The following is a 25,730-nucleotide window of genomic DNA, read 5'->3' as shown; positions in this document are numbered from 1 at the left end:
CATTATGGCGTATTTCATCACTGTGCGGTAAAAGCAGGACAAAAAGAAAATACCTGAGCATAAGTAAGTGCACCTAAAATAGTGCCGAGCTCCAGCGTCCCTGCGCACATAATTTATTTGATGGACCCGGTGGCAGGTAGTCTCACAGCATGCACAGAAAGGTTACAGCGCTCCAGACGAATTGTACTGCATTTACCTTTGTCAGGTGTGAAGGGAGCAATTATTTTTCGGTTTGGAGAAATAATAGACAACATGTGAAAGGAAACTACAATCACAGCTGCTCCTGAATGAGTGAAGCAATCTGATCCTCTAGGATTTACTCATAAAGCAAGAAAATGAAAACCGCCCACCCAGGAGCCAGGATGGTAAAGGGAAAAAGAGCAAGTCCCTTCGCTGCGGAGAGGAATGTTTCAGGTCAAGATTATGGGTTTTTTTTCCGATCATGGTTTCCCATTATGGGAGGATCTCAGACTTGTCCTGGGTCCTGATCCCTCACAAGATGCCGTGCCGCAACATAAGTGTATTGATCCTTTCCTTGTACATGTCGAAGAGCAGGGCTTGGATGACTTGATGGAGCGGCTGGACCACGGCTAGGTTTTCTGGACATCGTGATTTGTCACATCTATTAGTGTAAAAATAAACTGTATTAACCCTGATGCCAGGTGGCCATGCTGCAGTGCCGATCTCTTTGTGCCGCAGCTTTACCTCCTGCAGCTATAATTATTACATAAATGGCCTTCTAATCCAGAGGAACAAATGCTCCGTACAGTTATAGATTAACAGGGCAGCTACCACATAAATCTCATGCCTTCATCGGAGCATAATAACTGCTTACTACATGGCGACCATTAGAATTAAGAGCTTTGGGAAAATGAATATATTCAGAACAGAATTGTCTCTATGGTGGACAGTCCCTTAGCAAGGCGGAGAGCACTCAAGAATGACCAGGAATTGGCCTTCAGACATGACCTGGAGTAATGTCACATGGAGTTTTGCACAAACTTTATTGACTGTCATGACGGCGTCACGCTTTGTTCACATTGAAGGTTCTGACGCCCCACCTAATGGTTTTTCTGGTGTCTCTGATCAACACAGGCAGACTTGAGTGTTGATCTGCTGTATACTCAGTCATAAGCTAGCAAGAGTTAACCTCTGCTAGTCTGTTTGCTAGTCTCCTTTTATCACATGCTGTGAGGTAGCCAATCGAATCTGCTCCTCTCATATTTAAGCTTTATGAAATCTTCTACCTATGTCAGCTATAGGTTATACTGTGTTGGTCTGTGTGGTTTGGTGTCCCGGACTATCTGGAAAGTGTTGCTTTTTGCTTGGATTGGTTGTGGAGTTTTCCTGTCATCTTGTTGTTTCCTTTCTGCTCTTGTTTTCCTACTTATGTTTTATTGGCTTATACCTTCCGTGAGCGCATGCTATGTGACAGAGTTTTGATTTCACCTGTCTATATTTTTGTGGGTCCTTCGGTCCGCCTTAGGGGAGGGGGTATCAAATCGGGGATGCTCAGGAGCAGGGCCAGGAAGCAGACTCAGGCATTCCCACCTTTAAAGGTATCCCTGAGACTAGGGATAGCATAGCGTCCCCTAGCCTGGTCAGCTTAGGAGCCCCAGTTTCCTGCTATCCCCATAGTCATCATGTCATTTAACACTAGAAGTCCCAGAGAGGGGTCATTTAACAGTTGTACCTTTGGAACCCAGAGAGCTCGAAATTTCTGGGACTTCTAGTGTTAACCTCATGAGTTTGTGACCCGACCTTGGTGATCAGACTTTACGTTCTCTGGCTATGTCCCAAGGCATACCCTTCAGGTGCACCTAAGGTGACATCAAACGAATGCTGAACTAATGGCAGAAGAACCACAAAGCTTATATAGTATTCATTCATGATTATGAATAAGTTTAGGAAAAACATGGATCTGATCTGTGATGGGCGTCTGTCTACTCCATGGTTGAACATATAGGTTAATACCCATCGGAGACAGGGCTTTGGGGAAAGCACGTTGAGATGTAGTAAAATGAGTCACACTTTATGTCTGCATATATTAGGTCCAGATCTAATTAGTAGCAAGGTTTTTGTATTATTGTCTGATGGGATTTGTTACTGGTGATGACTGACCTCATTCAGGTGAACTGAAAAAATAAATCTCTGGAGTATCTCACATCATTACTTCAGCCATATCAATGCAGAAAAAAACACCAGTCTCCAATATAAATGTCCGCCATTCCCTCACTGCTTTGCGATTTTGGTCTCGTCCTGTGGTCGAACAGACGCTTCTCCCATGGGATTTGGAAACAATCGAATTTCACAGGAGTGGATTACAATCCAATTTTACTAACTTTTCATCTCCTCTATTATTCCCCACCCAATAGTAACACAATGCGTCTGCAATCCCACAAACGAATAGTCAATGTCCCATCTATGTATTTACTATCTCATATTTATGTATCAGTCATCTTCTATCAACTATCTACAGTGTGTCCACCCATTTCCTGTCCACCGCCATTAACTTGAGAAAGGCGGCAGCTATAGGCATAGAAGTGGTGTCTAGGTATAGTAAAGTAGCCATGCGCTACACAATGAAACCACCTATAGCGCCACCTGGTGGAAAACAACGGAGTTAGCATTTTTATCTCGAAAACGGAACGAGATAGAGAAAAAAAGTGAATTACAAAGTTGTAGGGCATCATCAATTCAATACGAATCAACACCTTGCATACAGAAATGCTATGATCAGAACATGTAAAACTCACAAGGCTGCGGACGTGAAGCGATACTTCATGGAGACCTTCCTACAAGTCATTGGGTATGGTGGCTGCGTGGAGTGGCCTCCACGCTCACCTGACCTGACCCCATTGGACTTCTTTCTGTGAGGTCACATCAAACGGCAGGTGTATGCGACCCCTCCACCAACATTGCAGGACCTACGACGATGTATCACAGATGCTTGTGCAAACGTGTCACCTACCATATTGCACAACGTGCAGCAAGATACAGTATGCTGTCCAGAGTCCAGATGTGCATTGCAGCTGACGGGAGCCACTTTGAGCATCAAAGTTAAATGAGTGCCATATGCGTGACCAGCATTCATTGTTTTGGGGGGATCATGGGTTTCATATCATAGCATTTCTGTATGCAAGGTGTCGATTCGTATTGAATTGATGATGCCCTACAATTTTTTAATTCACTTTTTTTCTCTATCTCGTTCTGTTTTCAAGATAAAAATGCTAACTCCGTTGTTTTCCACCAGGTGGCGCTATAGGTGGTTTAATTGCGTAGCGCATGGATACTTTACTATACCTAGACACCACTTCTATGCCTATAGCTGCCGCCATTCTCAAGATAATGGCGGTGGACAGGATATGGGTGGACACACTGTATATGTCTACATATATCTATGTCCCTCTCCGCTCTCTTATTCATGTTCTACTTCACATGCGACCATTCTGCTCTCATTACTATATAGTATCAGCCCTTGTGCCCTATGTAGTATGAGCAGGGACAGAATAGTTTCCCCTCTGGCTGGAGTGGACCTACTGAACATAGGACACTTCGATAGGACACTATAGAAGAGGACTTGTCACCAGGTCAAAAGTGGCCAGATTTTGCATTTATATTATTTCTGTTGCTCCCCTGAGTATTTTTTTTTAATCTGCAATGCAGTTCCAGATATATATGTAGCTTCTTAGTTAGTGCTAAGTTTTATGATCTTTAAACTCTGAAAACTCAAAATGGTCTTTAAATTAAAAAAATCTGAATTTACTGTACAGACAGCATGTGTCACGAGTGACAGACAGTCATGTGGTTTCTGGCAGTAGAAGGTTACAGTGTTTGGCTGCATAGAATGCTCGCTGACTTTCTGTTGTTCCTGCTGTTATTATTCATTGGTATAGGTAGCTTTCCTGCTGGATTTTCATCTATTCTCCTTTAGGACCCAGGGAAGCTAAACTTCTGTCCAGCTGGTGAGAATCCGTATTCCCCATGTGCTTAAATACTCCCCTTGACTGGTGATGGTGATATTATTCAGTTCATTCTAGGTCTGGTTGCAAGCAGGTGGCTTGTACTCCTCTGTTGTATTGTTGCTGAAGCTTTGCTGAACTTCTGCCTGGGTCATCTGTGGATAAGAAGTTCATGCACTTTTCCCACGTGTGTCCTCCGTGTGTCTTCCTTTAGCGTTTAGTGGGGTTGAAGAGCTCATGCCAACAGTTCCTTATTTAGGATCCAGCACTAGGGATATCTAGGGTCAGGTATCCGGCTCGGCGCAAAGATGTGGAGTGATGGACCCCAGGAACCAGCAGTAGGTTTCATCAGGGTTCACCATCTCCCCCTTCCCTGGACGCAGGGGTCCCCTTCCGTTACTTTTTGCTTTGCTGTTCACTTGGTACTTCACCATACCTACAGTGACAGCATGTGAGAAAACTGCAGGGAAGCATGGCTAGCATCCTTATTCCCACAGCCATATATGCGAAGGTCACTAACATTACTAAGGCTGAATTTCCTTAAAGAGTTTGAAAAGGATTGTATACAGTTCTAGGAGACCTCTGAGTGTTACACGTCTTTTCAGGGCAATTGGAGTAGCTATGTGTCACGACGTGACTATGGGAGCCAAGCGAGGAACAAGGGTACTCCCAGCGAGCAGCGCAATACAAGGGGAACACCAGGGTAACGTCACACCGAGGGAGGGGAGGACCCCTGACAAGCAATGCAACAGAAAGGGTATACCATGCAAAGAATACAGTCACCTCCTAACACCTACTGGAGGCTGATCCCTGCCCTCCCTAACATCGTTAGATGGGTCCTTGACACCCCTTGTGCGCCGTCAAGTGCCTAGGCCCTCAACTAACTCGGTGCATTACCTTCAGGGACTCCACGTGGGATGGTCTGGTCACAGGTAGGGAACCTTCTCTTTAGGATTTTCGTGACACCACTCTCGGTATTACGGTCAGGGGACCGCCACTGCAGCTTAAGGGATGCCTGGGGTTGTTGGTAGGTGCAGTTAGATGGTGTGGCCCCCCGAGAGTAGGGCTGGCCCCAGGGCCCGCTTTGAGTGGGTGGAACCACAAGGCGCAGAATGACTCAGACACAGTCCAGGCAGTCTTTCAGGGTTTTTACTCACAGATGGTAGGGTGAGTAACCCGGGCGTAACTGGGATGAATCAGGCTGGAACCAGGTATCCTTCTGGCTGGCTGATGAGGGTGACTACCAACTCGCCTTCCTAGCCCTGTGTGTTTTGGGGTGACCCCTACTTGAAGCCCTGCTGGGGTTGCCCAGGGAAGTGGTTGATGCCTCTGATGCCTCTCTCCCCTTCTTTTGGCCCATTTTCTTGTAGCCTGGACCAGGTCACTCAGGCTGCTTGCCTCCTGTGAACTATGGGCCCTCTCTTCGCTACGTGGCTCCGGACTCTGTGTGTGGTGGTGAGGGCGTGAAGTGCCCCCACCTGCAGGTTGAGCAGGACAACTGAATGGTCCCCTACTCTGAGAACCTGCACTCGTACGGGCCTGGTACCTCCCTGGCAGTCCCCTTACTCTGCCACCCCTTTGCTCTCTCTAGCCTAGGGTGGATTTCGGGTGGCATTACCAGGTGACCGATCTCCCCCGTTGGTAGTCACTGCACGTACTTTGTCTGACTAGTGTCAGCCTCAGGTCTCCTCTTTGCGTCTGCTCTCCCTGAGCTCCACTTCAGACTCGGCTCCCTCCTTACTACTCTGTCTGCCTATGCAACCTAGCAACCAGGCTCTCCACCACACCCCTTGAGTAGACATGGAGGCTACGCCCCCTCCTGGATTCCCCAGGGGTCCCTATCAAAGGTAGATGTGTGAGACCTGATTACTATGCGCCTGTGTAGTCACACCTCGGTCAGCCTTCTGGATTACCTGTATTGCACTGCCCCCAGCATGGGTGCAGTACTCAGTGGTGCCTGACCAGGTCAGGGGTGCCAAATTCCACCTTAGTTATCACCAGCACGTCCATGGGCTACAAGACAACATTTTAAAATGCATAAAAATGGTAAAACATTTAAAACATTATAAAACCACCAGGTACCATACATCACCACCCTCCACCCACAAGTCCGTTAACGCACCCAAAACCCTCTCAGGAGGCAGGTCACCGGTCCTTTTAGCAACCAGGTCTGGGCCATCTGTTTCCCCAGACCTCTCCTCCAATCTTCCTCTCCCGTTGAGCCGCGCCTTCAGCCACTTCTGGCAGGATGTAGAGGCAGCGTTTGTGGTCTGGTGGTTTCAGGGCATACCTGGCCTGGTGGAGCCGCGCCTTCAGCCTCTTCTGGCAGGATGTAGAGGCGGCCTCCACAGTTGGTGCTGACCAGGTACCCTCTTTGTGGTGGAGAGCCAGGCCTCATAAACAAGCATGCTCCCTGGTCACAGGCAAGCCAGGCCTCTAAACAGGCTGGCTCTGGTGGTGGTACCCCTGGGGTAACTATGTACACTGCGAGAGTTTGTGGCTATAGCCAGTTCATAGCCTTATGGTCCTTATAAAAGTGCACACAACTGGTGCAAAGTGTGCTTGATAAACAGGTTCTCACATAAGTTCATGTGGGTACATTTCTTGAACTTTTCAACGTTGCAAACTTTTCAAACTGGTAACTTTACTGTGTTTCTTACTTCACTTTACATGGACTTCTCCTCTTCTTCTAGTGCGTGCTCCTGTTGTTCTTTGGCGCGCTTTTCATGGTGCAATATGGCGGCGCTTCCAATTTTTCAGGCGGACCGCCCAGGCAAGTGGTCACCTGTCTTAACAGATCTAGTCCTTATCCTGTTCGTAACGCCAGTTGTGAAGCCCCACAGGTGTTGTGTCGGTGCATTACCTTCAGGGACTCCACGTGGGATGGTCTGGTCACAGGTAGGGAACCTTCTTTTTAGGATTTTCGTGACGCCACTCTCGGTATTGCGGTCAGGGGACCGCCACTGCAGGTTAAGGGACACCTGGGGTTGTTGGTAGGTGCAGTTAGATGGAGTGGCCCCCCCGAGAGTAGGCCTGGCCCCAGGGCCCGTTTTGAGTGGGTGGAACCACAAGGCGCAGAATGACTCAGACACAGTCCAGGCAGTCTTTCAGGGTTTTTACTCACAGATGGTAGGGTGAGTAACCCGGGCGTAACTGGGATGAATCAGGCTGGAACCAGGTATCCTTCCGGCTGGCTGATGAGGGTGACTACCAACTCGCCTTTCTAGCCCTGTGTGTTTTGGGGTGACCCCTACTTGAAGCCCTGCTGGGGTCGCCCAGGGAAGTTGCTGATGCCGCTCTCCCCTTCTTTTGGCCCATTTGCTTGTAGCCTGGAGCAGGTCACTCCGGCTGCTTGCCTCCTGTGACCTATGGGCCCTCTCTTCGCTACGTGGCTCCGGACTCTGTGTGTGGTGGTGAGGGCGTGAAGTGCCCCCACCTGCAGGTTGAGCAGGACAACTGAATGGTCCCCTACTCTGAGAACCTGCACTCGTACGGGCCTGGTACCTCCCTGGCAGTCCCCTTACTCTGCCACCCCTTTGCTCTCTCTAGCCTAGGGTGGATTTCGGGTGGCACTACCAGGTGACCGATCTCCCCCATCGGTAGTCACTGCGCGTATGTTGTCTGACTAGTGTCAGCCTCAGGTCTCCTCTTTGTGTCTGCTCTCCCTGAGCTCCACTTCAGACTCGGCTCCCTCCTTACTACTCTGTCTGCCTACGCAACCTAGCAACCAGGCTCTCCACCACACCCCTTGAGTAGACATGGAGGCTACGCCCCCTCCTGGATTCCCCAGGGGTCCCTATCAAAGGTAGATGTGTGAGACCTGGTTACTATGCGCCTGTGTAGTCACACCTCGGTCAGCCTTCTGGATTACCTGTATTGCACTTCCCCCAGCATGGGTGCAGTACTCAGTGGTGCCTGACCAGGTCAGGGGCGCTACATATGTAGCGACGAGCTCCTTCAAGACAGTCAGCATAGGAATGAGCTATAGCCGGCATAGGGAGGAGTGGATATTTATAGCAGAAGGGACTAGCTGCAGCTGAGGTTAGATCAGAGCAAGATGAAAAAGAATGTTAACCTCTTCAGTCCCAGATGGAATTAAATAGGCGCCAACTCGGCATAAACAACGAGCAGGCACTGAAATGGATCTGCAATCCACAATATGCTGTGACCATCTGATCCCAGATCACCCCCTCCCCCCCCAAGATCACATCAGGTCGTGACATGGTTCATGGCTCATTTATCATTTATTCACCATAAATTGATTTTGTGGAAAACTTGAAAGCTGGCAGATTTGAATTGTCTACAATCAATCTATGCACTTGTAGGCTTAAGGCTGCTTTACACGCAGCGATATCGCTAGCGAAAACACCTTCCCCCGTCGTTTGTGCGTCACGGGCAAATCGCTGCCCATGGCGCACAATATCGCTAGGCCCCGTCACATGGACTTACCATCAAAGCGACATCGCTGTGGCCGGCGAACCGCCTCTTTTCTAAGGGGGCGGTTCCTGCAGTATCACAACGACGTCACACGGCAGCCGTCCAATAAAAGCGGAGGGGCGGAGAGCAGCTGCATTATTGACACACCCACCTCGTTGCCAGAGGACGCAGGTAAGCTGTTGTTCGTCGTTCCCGGGGTGTCCCACGTAGCGATGTGTGCTGCCTCAGGAACGACGATCAATCTACGTCCACAATGACCAACGAGATTTTGAAAATGAACGACGTGTCAACGATCAACGATAAGGTGAGTATTTTTGATCGTTCAGAGCTGTTACACGCAACAACGTCGCTAACAAGGCCGGATGTGCGTCACGAATTCGGTGACCCCGACTACATATCGTCAGATATGTCGTTGCGTGTAAAGCCCCCTTTATAGATGCATTGCAATAGACCGCCGGGGAATCAAATATTAACCTCTCTACTACCCAAGACAACCAGGTAATTCATTATTAGGGTTTATTCAAACGTCCATTTTTAGCGTCCGAGTGCAAATGTGGTTTTCACGGATAACACCGATACACAAAAAAATAACGTGATGCTTTTGTGTTAAACATTTTTTGTGTTCTTTTGTCTACATTTTGATGTGGTTTATATGAGAATTCAGTGTTGTTAATATTATATTTGTGCCAAACTGCAGAATTGGAAGGGAACACAATGTAATAGTTATATTCATGGAGCCATCAGACATTTTGTTCTTTAAAACCTTTTAAATAGAATGGGATAGAAGAGCTGACGGGAGCATATAGTGTAACATCAGGACACTGGGGAGCTGTACGGAGACAAACGAGCCCCACTCCAGCGCCGATCACCACCGCACAAATCTCAGGATCTCTCTGTCGGAATGACTTTGTCCTCACTGCAAGACTAATCCGAGTAATGCACACGTGGAGAGATCACAATCTTTATTCCTGCCTTTCTGCTTATGAGATTGAAATACAGAAGTGCTGCCAATAGCTGGAGTCGCTCCTTGGCTGCTTAATTGTATCTGACAGATAAAGGATATAGGCAGCGTAAAAATCTAAGCACTGTACTTACCGAGCATAAGGCTGGATTATTGATGGCGTGCATGGTGCGGACTGATTAATTACACATCCAGCAATAATACTATAGGGGATTTATCGTGGATATAAACACTCTCATTATTTAAAGGGAATGTGCGAGGGAGGCTGTTATCAAGCAGGAATAGAGATGAAAGCAAAATACAACCTTCTTGCGAAATTTGACAGCCTAAGGTCTCATGAAAATGGTAGTGATGAGCGAGCACTACCATGCTCGGGTGCTCAGTACTCGTAACTAGTGATGAGCGAGCACTACCATGCTCGGGTGCTCAGTACTCGTAACTAGTGATGAGCGAGCACTACCATGCTCAGGTGCTCAGTACTCGTAACTAGTGATGAGCGAGCACTACCATGCTCAGGTGCTCAGTACTCGTAACTAGTGATGAGTGAGCACTACCATGCTCGGGTGCTCTGTACTCGTAACTAGTGATGAGTGAGCACTACCATGCTCAGGTGCTCAGTACTCGTAACTAGTAATGAGCGGGCACTACCATGCTCGGGTGCTCTGTTCTCGTAACTAGTGATGAGTGAGCACTACCATGCTCGGGTGCTCAGTACTGGTAACTAGTGATGAGCGAGCACTACCATGCTCGGGTGCTCTGTACTGGAAACTAGTGATGAGCGGGCACTACCATGCTCTGGTGCTCAGTACTTGTAACTAGTGATGAGTGAGCATTACCATGCTCAGGTGCTCAGTACTCGTAACTAGTGATGAGCGGGCACTACCATACTCAGGTGCACAGTACTGGTAACTAGTGATGAGCGGGCACTACCATGCTCGGGTGCTCTGTACTCGTAACTAGTGATGAGTGAGCACTACCATGCTCAGGTGCTCAGTACTCGTAACTAGTGATGAGTGAGCACTACCATGCTCAGGTGCTCTGTACTCGTAACTAGTGATGAGTGAGCACTACCATGCTCAGGTGCTCGGTACTCGTAACTAGTGATGAACGGACACTACCATTCTCAGGTGCACAGTACTGGTAACTAGTGATGAGCGGGCACTACCATGCTCGGGTGCTCTGTACTCGTAACTAGTGATGAGTGAGCACTACCATGCTCAGGTGCTCAGTACTCGTAACTAATGATGAGCGAGCACTACCATGCTCGGGTGCTCAGTACTCGTAACTAGTGATGAGCGGGCACTACCATGCTCGAGTGCTTAGTACTTGTAACTGGTGATGAGTGAGCACTACCATGCTCAGGTGCTCAGTACTCGTAACTAGTGATGAGCGGGCACTACCATGCTCGAGTGCTTAGTACTTGTAACTGGTGATGAGTGAGCACTACCATGCTCAGGTGCTCAGTACTCGTAACTAGTGATGAGCGAGCACTACCATGCTCGGGTGCTCAGTACTCGTAACTAGTAATGAGCAGGCACTACCATGCTCAGGTGCTCAGTACTGGTAACTAGTGATGAGCGGGCACTACCATGCTCGGGTGCTCAGTACTCGTAACTAGTGATGAGCGGGCACTACCATACTCAGGTGCTCAGTACTGGTAACTAGTGATGAGTGAGCACTACCATGCTCAGGTGCTCAGTACTCGTAACTAATGATGAGCGAGCACTACCATGCTCGGGTGCTCAGTACTCGTAACTAGTGATGAGCGGGCACTACCATGCTCGAGTGCTTAGTACTTGTAACTGGTGATGAGTGAGCACTACCATGCTCAGGTGCTCAGTACTTATAACTAGTGATGAGCGGGCACTACCATGCTCAGGTGCTCAGTACTTATAACTAGTGATGAGTGAGCACTACCATACTCAGGTGCACAGTACTGGTAACTAGTGATGAACGGGCACTACCATGCTTGGGTGCTCTGTACTCGTAACTAGTGATGAGCGGGCACTACCGTGCTCGGGTGCTCTGTACTCGTAACTAGTGATGAGCGGGCACTACCATGCTCAGGTGCTCAGTACTTGTAACTGGTGATGAGTGAGCACTACCATGCTCAGGTGCTCAGTACTCGTAACTAATGATGAGCGAGCACTACCATGCTCGGGTGCTCAGTACTCGTAACTAGTGATGAGCGGGCACTACCGTGCTCAGGTGCTCTGTACTCGTAACTAGTGATGAGCGGGCACTACCATGCTCAAGTGCTCAGTACTTGTAACTGGTGATGAGTGGGCACTACCATGCTCGAGTGCTTAGTACTTGTAACTGGTGATGAGTGAGCACTACCATGCTCAGGTGCTCAGTACTTATAACTAGTGATGAGCGGGCACTACTATGCTCGAGTGATTGGTATTTGTAGCAAGCAGTTAATGCTAGGATAGGCGTGACTCCAGTAGATTTCCCCAAAAATGCTTGAGTTCCCCATTGATTTCCATTATACGCAGGTATTCGAGTACAACTACTTTTAATGAGTACTGAGCATGGTAGTGCTCGCTCTTGACTAGTAAATGGCAGTTTATAGGCTGTACAGAGCCACACGGAGTTCCTGTGACTCCATACCATGACACTGTAAGGTTGTGGGTTTTTTTGTACCGACATATGCTAATTTATGCATCTGTGTCGATATTGAGTTTTACAATTGTTACATCCAATAGATGGCAGCAGACATCATATTTTCTTCCTTATGAAGAGGCTTTTTGCATATTTAATTTCCCAGAGGAGTATTGCATGGCCCATGAGTCTCCTTACTCTGACATGTTAGGTTTGTGACTCTCCAAATGGAAAATTGTCCCCCCTGAGACTCTGTCCTAAAAAACACACTGTACAAAGAGTAACAGCTCCGTACACCATGTAGTGGCCATTCTCAGATACTGCTGCTCCTATTGATATAAATGGGAGCTTAGCTGCAGTACCTAAGAATAGCCACTACATGGTGTACGGAGCTGTGGTGTTCCTCTTTGCACACTGTGTCTTTCTAGCAGCCACAGGATCCTCTAAAAGCTGATTGGTTGGGGTTGCCAGATGTTAACCCCTACTCGATCTGGTATAACTGAGGAATCCCAAGGATAGGTCATTGATTTCCAGTATTTGTCCTTCTCAAACCCCTTTAAGCTTTACTTCTTGGTCAAGGCAAACTAGAACAATGCATGTTTGGCTTGAATCAATTCCTTCATCGGGTAAAGCACACATTTTTTTAACGCTAAAGATAAAAATGTATCTTATCAAAATAAGTGTGACCCTTTAAATGATAAGCTAGTCCATCCCTGTATGACCCCCAAAGCGATGCGGCAGTGCGAAATCATGCTTTGAAGTTTGGTAAACATATGTCTGGAAGTGCATCAGGGCGTGGCGGTGCACTTCCAGCTTCTCAGCCTCACGATGTGTTCACTGCCTGGCGCCCCCTTCCTGCACAAAGACAAATAGACCTGTCAATCAACCAGACCCGGGTGTTGCTAAACCGGGAATATAGTGTTAAGCAAGTGGGCTGTCCAATACATAAGCAGCCGAGAGGGCTGTCCAATATATAAATAGCCAAGTGGGCTGTCCAAGATATAAACAGCCAAGTGGGCTGTACAATACATAGATAGCCAAGTGGGCTATACAACACATAAGCTACCAAGTGGGCTGTCCAATACATAACAGCCAAGTGGACTGTCCAATACATAACAGCCAAGTGGACTGTCCAATACATAACAGCCAAGTGGAGTGTCCAATACATAAACAGACTAGTGGGCTGTCCAATACATAAACAGCCAAGTGGGCTGTCCAATACATAACAGCCAAGTGGACTGTCCAATACATAACAGCCAAGTGGACTGTCCAATACATAAACAGACTAGTGGGCTGTCCAAGATATAAACAGCCAAGTGGGCTGTACAATACATAGATAGCCAAGTGGGCTATACAACACATAAGCTGCCAAGTGGGCTGTCCAATACATAAACAACAATTGGGCTGTCCAATACATAAGCTACCAAGTGGGCTGTCCAATACATAAACAGCCAAGTGGGCTGTCCAATACATAAACAGCCAAGTAGACTGTCCAATACATAAACAGCCAAGTGGGATGTCCAATACATAAACAGCCAAGTGGGCTATCCAATACATAAACAGCCAAGTGGACTGTCCAATACATAAACAGCCAAGTGGGCTGTCCAATACATAAACAGCCAAGTGGGATGTCCAATACATAACAGCCAAGTGGACTGTCCAATACATAAAAAGACAAGTGGGCTGTCCAAGATATAAACAGCCAAGTGGGCTGTACAATACATAGATAGCCAAGTGGGTTGTCCAATACATAAACAGCCAAGTGGGCTATCCAATACATAAACAGCCAAGAGGGCTGTCAAATACATAAACAGCCAAGTGGGATGTCCTATACAAAGGCAGACAAGTTGGCTGTCCAATACATAAATAGCCAATAGGATTGTCCAATACATAAGGAGCCAAGTGGGTTGTTCAAAACATTTTCTGTAGCTCCAATAAGTACCCCCAAGTTACTGAAACAGTGTAGTTTCCATACAATATTTTGTTAACTCCCATTCACTTCTACTTCATTCACCTACTCTGCTCTTTCCAGCGTCCCGACCTCCTGTGTCTATTGCCTATTGGTGAGAGGATAATCCCATTTCTGACCAATACAATAAGGAATTGCTGGTATAATAGACCTAAAATCAAGTCTCAATGAGCACAAATATACAGAAGTAACATACGTCACACCTGTGCAAGAAAGCTCGTGTTCGTAAAAGATTTCAGTCCTCCATCCGGAAATTACCAAACCCGACGCCCCTGACACAAGAACCATCCACACCCAGTGCGATATGAGTATGGTCCCTTTTTTTTTTTTTTTTTCATATTTCACCTAAAACCTAAATGGCAGTGAAATATTTAGAGGGTGCTAAAATTACTTACATCTCTTTTGATATCTTAAATAAACGAATTCTATAAATGTTATACAAAACATAATAAATTATTAATATTTTCTGCTTTTATGTGACGCTGACACACACATCGTCGCCTGTGTGCTGTCCTTTTGTTATCACAAACAATATGTCTGGATAATGAATGATCGTTACAAAATCCTCTTTTGTCTAATTATCACCGAACGGTGCTTTGTTCCCGGCAGCAGCGGTTCAGGCTCTTCAGCTGAACACTTCACCGCTACGTGGCTGTGAACACCTGGATGTAAGATTTACCAGTCATTTTAAAGTTATTCACATTTCTATAATGATTATTATTATTATTTGTATTTATTTTTTTTTTACCAGGTCAAGAAAATTCAGCATGCATCTAAAATCACAAAGGAACAAATGCTAATAAAGCAGCACACACAGGTGTGGTGGCAGGAGAGCAAGCGGCTGAGCGAAAGTAGGTAAGAAAGCAGAAATGACTATAATTAGAGCACGACCGGTCACAGGTTCTGTTTTCCTGTTCTCTGGCTTGATTCAGATGCGATTGTTTAGTTGATATATCCAGTATTCTCATTCATATTTACACATAGATTGCACTTTATATCCTATCTTATGATTTATCAGATCGCGCCACAGCAAAAAGAACTGGTATTACCCTAAAAGAGAACTAACCAGGAAAAATACAGAAAGAAATAAAAAATAATACAATATTCTAACTCTTTTTTTTCCCTAATCCATTCAAATTACACTAAAAACACAGATTATATATATATATATATATATATATATATACATATATATATATATATATATATATATATATATACCGTATATATTATAGATTATGGCTGGGTCTGAGCTCAGCACAATCCACATACAAGCATATGATATAAATATGTATATATATATATATATATATATATATATATACACAGTACAGACCAAAAGTTTGGACACACCTTCTCATTCAAAGAGTTTTCTTTATTTTCATGACTCTAAAAATTTTAGATTCACGTTGAAGACATCAAAACTATGAATGAAAACATGTGGAATGAAATACTTAAAAAAGTGTGAAACAACTGAAAATATGTCTTATATTCTAGGTTCTTCAAAGTAGCCACCTTTTGCTTTGATTGCTGCTTTGCACACTCTTGGCATTCTCTTGATGAGCTTCAAGAAGTAGTCACCAGAAATGGTTTTCCAACAGTCTTGAAGGAGTTCCCAGAGATGCTTAGCACTTGTTGGCCCTTTTGCCTTCGCTCTGCGCTCCAGCTCACCCCAAACCATCTCGATTGGGTTCAGGTCTGGTGACTGTGGAGGCCAGGTCATCTGGCGTAGCACCCCATCACTCTCCTTCTTAGCCAAATAGCCCTTACACAGCCTGGAGGTGTGTTTGGGGTCATTGTCCTGTTGAAAAATAAATGATGGTCCAACTAAACGCAAACCGGATGGAATAGCACGCCGCTGCAAGATGCTGTGGTAGCCATGCTGGTTCAGTATGCCTTCAATTTTGAATAAATCCCCAACAGTGTCACCAGCAAAGCCCCCCCCCGCACCATCACACCTCCTCCTCCATGCTTCACGGTGGGAACCAGGCATCTAGAGTCCATCTGTTCACCTTTTCTACAAAGACACGGAGGTTGGATCCAAAGAGCTCAAATTTGGACTCATCAGACCAAAGCACAGATTTCCACTGGTCTAATGTCCATTCCTTGTGTTCTTTAGCCCAAACAAGTCTCTTCTGCTTGTTGCCTGTCCTTAGCAGTGGTTTCCTAGCAGCTATTTTACCATGGAGGCCTGCTGCACAAAGTCTTCTCTTAATAGTTATTCTAGAGATGACCAGGTGTGTCCAAACTTTTGGTCTGTACTGTGTATGTATATGTATATATATATATATATATATATATATATATATATATATATATATATATATACACACACACACATATATATATATATGTGGCTCTGGCGGTTGGCTTACCTTTCCTGAAAGCAAAAAGTTGGGTCATTGAAAAGTAAAGAGCCAAAATCAACAAGTTCAGATCATTTTCATCTACAAAATGAAACTTTTTAGACAAATGTCTGCAGCAGGATAAATAGATGGTTAAGCCACACCCTCTTGGCTAAAGCCTATCCTGTAGCCACACCCTAGCTAAAATGGAACTTATCAGTGGACAAATAAGTCTCATGTTCTCAGCAAGATTTCTGCACATTTAGGGCCTGATTTATCATTTGTGTTTTTTTTTTCTTAAAGGGGTTGCCCACTATTAGGACAACCCCTTCTGATTCCTTATGTTTCCCCCATGTAAAGTAAAAAAGCCTCTACTCCCCTCCGGGGTGGGCGTGATCCTAGCTGTGCTCACTTCATGTCGATAGCTCCTGTGTCCGAAGGCAGGGAGACAGAAGTCGGCACTGATTGGACTCGTGTAGCGTGTTTTCGCTGCGGCCAAAACGCTGCATTGTACAGTATAAACACAGTGAATGGGATTTCTAGAAATCCTGTGCCCACTGTGCTTTTTTCCGCAGCAAACACTGACCTGCAGTGCGGCTTTCCAGTATGTCAATTGTTTGCTGCAAATTTGCATGTGTCCTCCGTAGGGAGAACACAATCGAGAGACTGCAGCGCACCGAACCCTGATCGCACCGCAGACTGGCGAACAGCGAAGACAAGATTTTCTCCTGTTCATATTTGTAATTTGACTTTAGGTTTAGATTTCCTTTAATGCAATTTCAATTGACATTTTACCAGGATTCCTCATAAATTCGGTGTATTCATTTGTAATGAGTTCTGACGTATTCACCTGTGTTGATTTCTGTTTTCGGTGAGGCTGACATTTTCCACTCAGATTCAAGGGTAATTTAACACAACAATAATTAATCTGTGCAAAAACCAATGCATCCATTTGTCAATCAGTAGATAGAATTTGTCTTGAAATTTATTGTAAAGCACATACTAAAAATGTAAATGAGATAAATGTAACAGAACACTGATCAAAATTAGAGAACACTTTCAGATCCCTGCAAGTTATTGGTGTTTATCTGGCGCCTGGTGCTAATTTCCTTAATTATCTAACAAACCCTGTTTAACTGGCGTCTAACTTTCCAGTTTGCATTCACTTTGCAAAAATGGTGTGCCGTTCCAAAGTGACTGAAACCCTCCAGCAGCAGGTTGTGCAGATCAAGGTCAAAGGGGTGACCCTATCAGCCATAGCAAGAGAAGTTGGTCTTTCCAAGTCTGTGATGTCAAGAATGATGCATCTTTACAACATCACAAACTCTTTCAAATCCCCCAGGAAGACTAGTCGCTCTCGAAAGACAAATGCAAGAGAGGACAGGATAATGCGGAGACTCTCCATGGGTAATCGTTTCACCACTGCAGCTGGAATTGTTTGGCCGTTTAGTGTTCAACAGGGTAATGATCTGTCTTGTCATACAGTGTCACAACATTTAAGAGCATTTGGACTGAAAGCCCACTCTGCAGTGACCAAACTGCTCATTAGCAGGAAGAATCAAAAGGCTAGGCTCACCTTTGGTGAGGAGCACGTTGTGTGGACAGAGGAGAAGTGCTCCACAGTTTATTTTAGTGATGAAAGCAAGTTTAATTTATTTGGGTCTGATGGGAAAAATTATGTTCATTGACAAACTGGAGAAAGACTGAACCCAAAATGTGTTAAGAAGTCAGTGAAAGGTGGTGGAGGAAGGATCATGATTTGGGGAATGTTTTGTGCAACAGGAGTTAAGACTGCTTTACACGGTACGACATTGCTAGCAATTGCTAGCGATGTCGAGCGCTAAAGCACCCGCCCCCATCGTACATGCAATATAGTGTGATCGCTGCCGTAGAGAACATTATTGCTACGGCAGCGTCACACACACATACCTGCTCTGCGATGTTGCTGTGACCGCCGAACCGCTTCTTTTCTAAGGGGGCGGTTTGTTCAGCGTCACAGCGACGTCACAGCAGCGTCACCGAACCGCCGCCCAATAGAAGCGGAGGGGCGGAGATGAGCGGGACGTAACATCCCGCCCACCTCCTTCCTTCCTCATTGCGGCCAGCCGCAGGTAAGGTGAGGTTCCTCGTTCCTGCGGTGTCACACATAGCGATGTGTGCTGCTGCAGGAGCGACAAACTACTTCGTACACCGAGCAGCAGCGATACTCGAGAATAGACCCCCATGTCACCGATGAGCGATTTTGACTGTTTTTGCAACGATTCAAAATCGCTCATAGGTGTCACACGCAACGACATCGCTAAAGCGACCGGATGTGCGTCACAAATTCCGTGACCCCAACAAGATCGCTTGAGCGATGTTGCAGCGTGTAAAGCGGCCTTAAGACCTCTCATACAGCTACATGGCAGAGTAAATGCAAGTGTGGATCAGAACCTTCTTCACAACACATGGTTCCTTACTTCTGTTCATCACTCAATCAGCCAGCAATTTTCATGCAGGACAATGCCCCCTGTCACACAGGAAAACGGGTAAAGCAATTTCTTGAAACAGAAAACATTGAAACAATGAAAAGGCCACACCCCAGAGTCCTGATCTAAACCCAATAAAAAACCTCTGGAAAATCCTTGGTGACAAAGTTATGGCCAAGAAACCCCCATCAGTCAAAGAACTGTGGAAGAGACTGGAAGAAGAGTGGACCAAAACCACACCAGAGCAGTGCGAGAGACTAGTGATGTCCTGTGGCTGCAGATGTGCTGATGTCATTCACAGCAACGGCCGGTTCACGTCCTACTGATTGTGACTGTTGTTACCTGCAGAAAATGTACTGATCATCTTCCTCTGTGCTACAGTCATTGCTGTTCTCTAATTATCATCATCACGTTTTGGGCAAAATAAAGGTTTAATGTTGATAAACTTTGGATCTTTTATAAAACCCTGTTCTAGTGGCATGGTGCACCCCTTACAGAGAACCTTCAAATGGTGATCAATGTAGATTACATTATTTCTGCAAAAAAAGCAACTGATCATACAGTGTTCTCTAATTGTGTTCTCCCATGTATGTCCCTGGTAGATTGGTCTGTGCTGCTCCTCTTCAGATTGCGCAGATACACTAGGGCGGCTGCAGTCATACTTTGCTTTGTCTGATGTGGATTGCCCCCATTATTTTAGCATGGCCCTAGTAAAATTAATCTGTCTTTATTTTATATGGGTTGGGTGCTTTAATATCTTCTCCTTTTTTACTCTCTTCGTATTACAGAGATAAAGAAGAGTTACAATTACAAGCTTTCTTAGAAGATAAAAGCAAAACATGTCCGTTCTTTGAAGAGATGGCTGATTTTGGCAAGTATTGCATTACTTTATGTATATATGTATACCACCCACCTCCCGCTCTACCTGCTACTGTTCCATATGTGTCGCCCAGGCTTATGGGGTACTCGGTCCCGGGCGGTGTATTGTTGGGGAAATGTCACTTTGGTGGCCGTTGCCTGGTTCCGTGTCCTGGGGACGCTTTTTAAAAAGGATAGATTTACAAGGGAGATTAAATGAAAGTCTATATGTAACACCACTTGCGGGTTGCGGCTATGTGGATGGAGCCGCCGCTGCACAGTTCTCACTACTGGTGCTGATGTTAGTGGCAGTCTGGATGTTAGGCCCTCCGCAAGCAGGGCCAGGCCCCAGAGGATAGGTGATGTGGATGGGTGCAGAAAGAAGGTAGTTCACACAAGGGATTGCAGTGTAACTGGTTCCTTTACTCACAGTCAGATGGAAACTTTTCACCCGAGGCTGGCTGGTCTTGACTGCTGGTCCCCTTAGTCCCAGTGCCGGTTTAGTGACCTGGTGGCTTCTTTCCCCTGCACCTGTCTCTGGTTGGTGGGTCCCCGTGGCTTGGAGCGTCTGGGGGTCCCCTCCTGGTAGTCTCTCAATGGTAGTCCATATGACGGTAGCGTGAACACTGTGGGGTTGAAGTCTCTGGTCCTGTTCCCCGGTTCTCCCGTTGCTACTGAGTCCCAAACTTCAAGGTCAGTGAGGTCCTTGATGGTCCCCTCACTGTGCTGATTTTATCAGGTCTGCCTGGAGCGTTTGCCTGACCTAGGATTCTGTACCCCGTTGGAGTATGGTTCCGGGTTCCCTTGTAAAAGCGTTCAGGCGAAACAGCTGTTGGGATCGTCCTCCTGCCGCCACCTTCCTCCACTCCTCAGGTAGTTATTGGTCTCTTACTCTTTCACTGCTTATACCTCTCTCTAGCTCACACGACTAGACTGGGCATTGAGATCTGACTCTCTTCCCCCTCCCTCTCCCCCCCCCCCCTTCTTCTCCGATACTGGCCTTTTGTGCTTATAGGCACTTCTCGGCTTTATGACTATTTCATACTCTCCATTCAGTCCCCTTCCTCTGCCCCACGACTAGTTCTCTCTACTTTAGAGACTACTTTGTTTACTCGCTTTCTTCTTCCCTTCTGCCTGGTTGTACCTCCTCCCACTGGAGCCGGGCTGTACACCATCTCTATTCAACTGTTCATACCTGTCTTCCCACATCTTTCTTTAAGAAATTACCCTACTATTCCTGCCTCTCTCTTTAGCTCCACGACTAGTCTGGGCACAAGGACCTGATTGTATTTTATTAGCCGTTAATGTGCTAACTGGCACCTCTCGGCTTCACGACTACAATTGCCCATTACATCCACTACCTCAGCCTCCTCTCTATTGCCCTATGACTACTTTGGGTGACACTATCTCCCCACACTCCCTTTAACGCCTTTTGCTTATCTGTTTACTGGTTATTGCCCACTAATTCCTGACCATATTTATTTGTGGAGGGTAACCCTGACCATTCATCCACTTGATACCCAGGGGCCCATCCCTGGATCTACACATCTCAGGGATATACTATTTTTCAAACATCTTTTTTATACATTCCCTTTGGGCCCCCCCCCCCTCAGGGTTCCTTTACGGCGGCGGGCCGGACCTTATATTCTCCCCCCTTTTTGTGTTCTACATATACTCACATCCTTCATCCCCAGGTGACTTCATTCTTTTCCCTAAATAATTGTCCAATTTCTTGTCTTATTTTGACATTGTACTATTTATTCTCATAACCACTTGATATTTTATATCGTTGCATATTTATGTGAATAAAATTTAATACTTTTTTGCATTACGTTTTGGTGCCATTTTTCTTCCTTTCTCCTTGTTTATAATGTCTTTTGAAGTAGGCACCCCTTCCTGTGGGAACCCCAGGTTGTGTTTCCCTCAGTGATTATTTAACTTAGCCATGCATATGTTGTTATTAATCTGCCTGGAGCGTTTGCCTGACCTAGGATTCTGTACCCCGTTGGAGTATGGTTCCGGGAGCACTGCACCGTACTCCACCGGCAACCAAACGCCTGGGCCCTCAAGTCACCGTTACATTCCTATCAGTCTGTGCATCACCAACGACTCTCTCAACTCAACTCTCTGACTGTCCACTGTCTGCCCCTCCCTCCACCTCTAAGTGGCCATCCATTAGGTCTAACCCTAGTCTGCCACCAGTCTATGGGGAATTTGGGGATAAAACAGGGATTATTTGGAATGTTTTTGTTGTTACTGCCACTGCTCTTCTGGGTCCCTGGGGGTAGGCCCTGCATCCTGGTTGTGGATGCAGTACCTTGTAGCTCCCTGATGGATTCAGGGGCGCTACACATATATTTTTCTCTTCTTGTGGTCAAGATTTGTGGGACTGTTAACAGTAATCTGTGGGATTGATGGCTGACGCATGTGGACTACTCCTCTACCCATTCACTTAAGAGACTACTGTACCACCATTCTAGAGATCAGGGGGGCCCCTAGAGATCATACATTATTGCCTATCCTGTGTATGGGTAATAAATGTACTTTTTGGGGGTTAAAAACCCTCCTAGGAACATATAATAATCAGCTTCTCTGATAATCCTTTCTTTGCCATAGAAGTACATGTCCACATAGCCAAAATAGGGAGGTCGTTCAAGGTCAGGGATCGGTGTAACTTGCTGCAGGACAGGTAATTTAACGGTCCATTGATCCTGGAGTGCTGGAAAAAATAAATAAAATAAAATGCTGAAAGGTTGGAATAAATTGCTCGTCAGTTTGTCTCTTAGGGAACCGAATGCAGAATCTTAATGCACATATTTCCCATCCTGGTAAGGCTGCTTTCACACATCCGGTTTTTGCAGTGCGGCTCAATCCGGCTGTGAAACCTATGCAACGGATGCGGCAAAAACACCGCATCCTTTGCATAAGTTTTTACATGCGGCCCGTCCGTTTTTTTCCAGTTGCGGCACGCTACTGAGCATGCGCAGTGGAAGAAACCGCATGCGGCGGCCGGATGCGGTTTTTGCCGCATCACGCCGCATCCGGCGACCATAGGCATGCATTGAAAAAATGCGCCGCAGCAGCCGGATGCGGCGCAAAGCGTTTTTTTTGCCAGAGCAAAAAACGTGCCAGGGAACGTTCCATCCGGCCGCCGCATCGGCTAAATCTGCAGCATGCGGCAAAAAACAGACGGAACGCAAGCCCATGCGGCACCAATGCAAGTCAATGCTGGAGAAAACGAAACCGGCGACAAAAAAAAAAACGGTTTCATTTTTTCAGCAGAGCGCCGGATTGTACCGCACTGCTACAGCCGGATGTGTGAAAGTAGCCTTATAGTGTTTGCGTCCGCTTGATGCCTGCGGTGATGTGTACTACAGGGGCACGGGGGAAGACGTCAGCTCATATAACTAATATAATAATAATATTTATTCATTTATATAGTGCTATTAATTCCACAGCGCTTTACATACATTGGCAACACTGTCCCCATTGGGGCTCACAATCTAAGGTCCCTATCTGTATGTCTTTGGAGTGTGGGCGGAAACCGGAGAACCCGGAGGAAACCCACGCAAACACGGGGAGAACATACAAACTCCTTGCAGATGTTGTCCTTGGTGGGATTTGAACCCAGGACCCCAGCGCTGCAAGACTGCAGTGCTGACCACTGAGCCACCACAAGACTGCAGAGCTAACCACTGAGCCACGACAAGAATGCAGTGCTAACCACTGACCCGCCACAAGACTACAGTGATAACCACTGAGCCACCACAAAACTACAGTGCTAACCACTGATCCACGACAAGACTACAGTGCTAACCACTGATCCACCACAAGACTATAGTGCTAACCACTGATCCACCACAAGAGTGCAGTGCTAACCACTGAGCCACCACAAGACTGCAGTGCTAACCACTGAGCCGCCACAAGCCTACAGTGCTAACCACTGATCCACCACAAGACTGCAGTGCTAACCACTGAGCCACCACAAGACTACAGTGATAACCACCGAGCCGCCCCATAAATGACAAGATTAGCAATGTCAGGATCCAATAGAAACGTTAACCTTAAAGAGTTTTCCCATCTCCAAGATCTTATCCTAATATGTAGTAGGTGTAATAATAATAAGGATATTAGCAAATACCTTCAATTAGAAATGTAGTACAGTGGACCCTCGGTTAACGAGTAACCTGGTGTGCGAGTATTTCACTTTACGGGCAAAGCTTGCTGTAAATTTGTAACTCAGATTACGAGCAAGCTTTGCCGTACGAGCAAAATACTCACCGCAAACACTTCCGGTTCCGTACTTTCACCGCGCTCTAACCCGCTTTTGCAGTCCGCACAAAGCACACAAACACGCACAAACACACACAAACACACACAAACATGCACAAACACGCACACACACATATTATGCTCACCTTCCCTTTCGTTCCATCGCCGGCCTCCTTGGTCTTGTAGTTCGCCGGTACAGGATGTGTATCGGGAAACCATCGCGACGATGGAGGAACTTCCGCTGTCAGACGCTACTCAAAAGCAGCGCACTGACCAATCGGAGGCAAGCGGCTCCTGCCTTTGACGTCAGTGCTCTGGGATGGAAGGTTCGGCATCGGTCGCGATGGTTACCCGAGACATATCTTGTACCGGCAAACTGCAAGAACCAGGAGGCCGGCGATGGAACGGACGGTAAGGTGAGCATAATATGTGTGTGTGTTTGTGCGAGTTTGTGCGTGTGTGGAATGGGACATTGAACAAGTTGTGGAAGGAATTGTCTGCATTCCAATGTCTTCCTATGGGAAATCTTGCTTTGCTAGACGAGTAACTTGGTTTACGAGCACAGTCCCAGAACGGATTGTTCTCGTAAACCAAGATTCCACTGTACAGTTATTCTGATTAATTTTATCACTTACCTCATGTGCAGGACATTGCGGGACCTTAGCTATCCCTGGGTATGATCACCCATATAGTGACAGTTGCTAGTAACCATGGATACCTAAGGTCCTGCAATGCATGAGATAAGTGACAGTGATAAAGGAGAACTATACTACATTTCTAATTGGAGGTATTAGCTACTACAAATTGGGATAGAATCTTGGAGATGGGAATACCCCTTTAAAGACACTGTATGCCATGGAAACATAAACATAAGTATTACTTAAGACCCCCATTAACAATACTCTAAAGTTGATAGAATCTATATAATGTGTATGGAGGTCCGTCGCCCCCCCAACAGGTGATGTTGGGGGAGAGACAAATCTGACATGTCGGATTTCCGATGGTCAAGTCTTTTCTTCTCTGGAAGATAAACTGCACTATTATAGAAAGCAGAAGAGCGCTTTAGCTGAGCAGTCCTGTGTATGGAGTCCCTAAAGCAAGGCATGAGGGTTAAAAGGAGATAATCTTTCCTACACTGTATCTGCAGGATTTTTTGCGTTAGTCTGAAACAAAGAATTTTGTAGAAATCCTGCAAATAACACAGGGTTTAATTTCCTGCTAATCTTTGCTATTTTTATCTGGCCTATTAAAGACAGGGGGAGGCTCCTGCTGTAGCCAGTTTTCTTAGGGTACTTTCACACTTGCGTTCAGCGCAGTCCGTCACTATGGAGAATAGTGCAGTCCGTTAACGCACTGCGCTATTCTCCATAGACTTGTATGGACGACGCACTGTAACACAAGTGTCAGCGGTGCATCCGCTGGACGATGCAACGTTATTTTGACGCTGCGTCGGGCCGAGGGAACGCAGCATGTAACTTTTTTTGAGCGGCGTAAACCTTTTCACTGCGCATGCTCATTTTTTTTTTTTTTTAAATCACAGAAACTTTATTTTGTTTCTCGGTGGCCGAATGTTCAGCTCAGCGCCCGACCAACGGCATGTGAGAGCTCTCAGCTGAGCGCCCGGCCGCCGGCATGTGAGAACGTTCAGCTGAGCGCCCGGCCGCCGGCATGTGAGAGCGCTTAGCTGAGCGCCCGGCCGCCGGCGTGTGAGAGCGCTCAGCTGAGCGCCCGGCAGCCGGCATGTGAGAGCGCTAAGCTGATCGCCCGGCAGCCAGCATGTGAGAGCTCTCAGATGAGCACCCGGCAGCCGGCATGTGAGAGCGCTCAGCTGATCGCTCGGCAGCCGGCATGTGA

At 46.5% G+C, this 25,730-nt stretch overlaps 1 protein-coding gene across 3 annotated transcripts in view; it reads left to right on the top strand.

Annotated features, from left to right (window-relative positions):
• CCDC148 (coiled-coil domain containing 148) overlaps positions 1 to 25,730 on the top strand; it is a 214,909-nt gene that overhangs the window by 90,660 nt on the left and 98,519 nt on the right. For all 3 annotated transcript variants that reach the window (XM_075317245.1, XM_075317247.1, XM_075317246.1), the window contains exons 4-5: positions 14,685 to 14,788; positions 19,535 to 19,617. In XM_075317245.1, the coding sequence (XP_075173360.1) occupies positions 14,685 to 14,788; positions 19,535 to 19,617 (187 nt within the window). The remainder of the gene's footprint in view (positions 1 to 14,684; positions 14,789 to 19,534; positions 19,618 to 25,730) is intronic.

Source organism: Anomaloglossus baeobatrachus, chromosome 7 (assembly GCF_048569485.1).
Source record: "Anomaloglossus baeobatrachus isolate aAnoBae1 chromosome 7, aAnoBae1.hap1, whole genome shotgun sequence".
NCBI classification, from domain to species: Eukaryota; Metazoa; Chordata; class Amphibia; order Anura; family Aromobatidae; genus Anomaloglossus; species Anomaloglossus baeobatrachus.
Note: the sequence above shows the minus strand (reverse complement) of the source record. Positions and strands in the feature narration are given on the sequence as shown.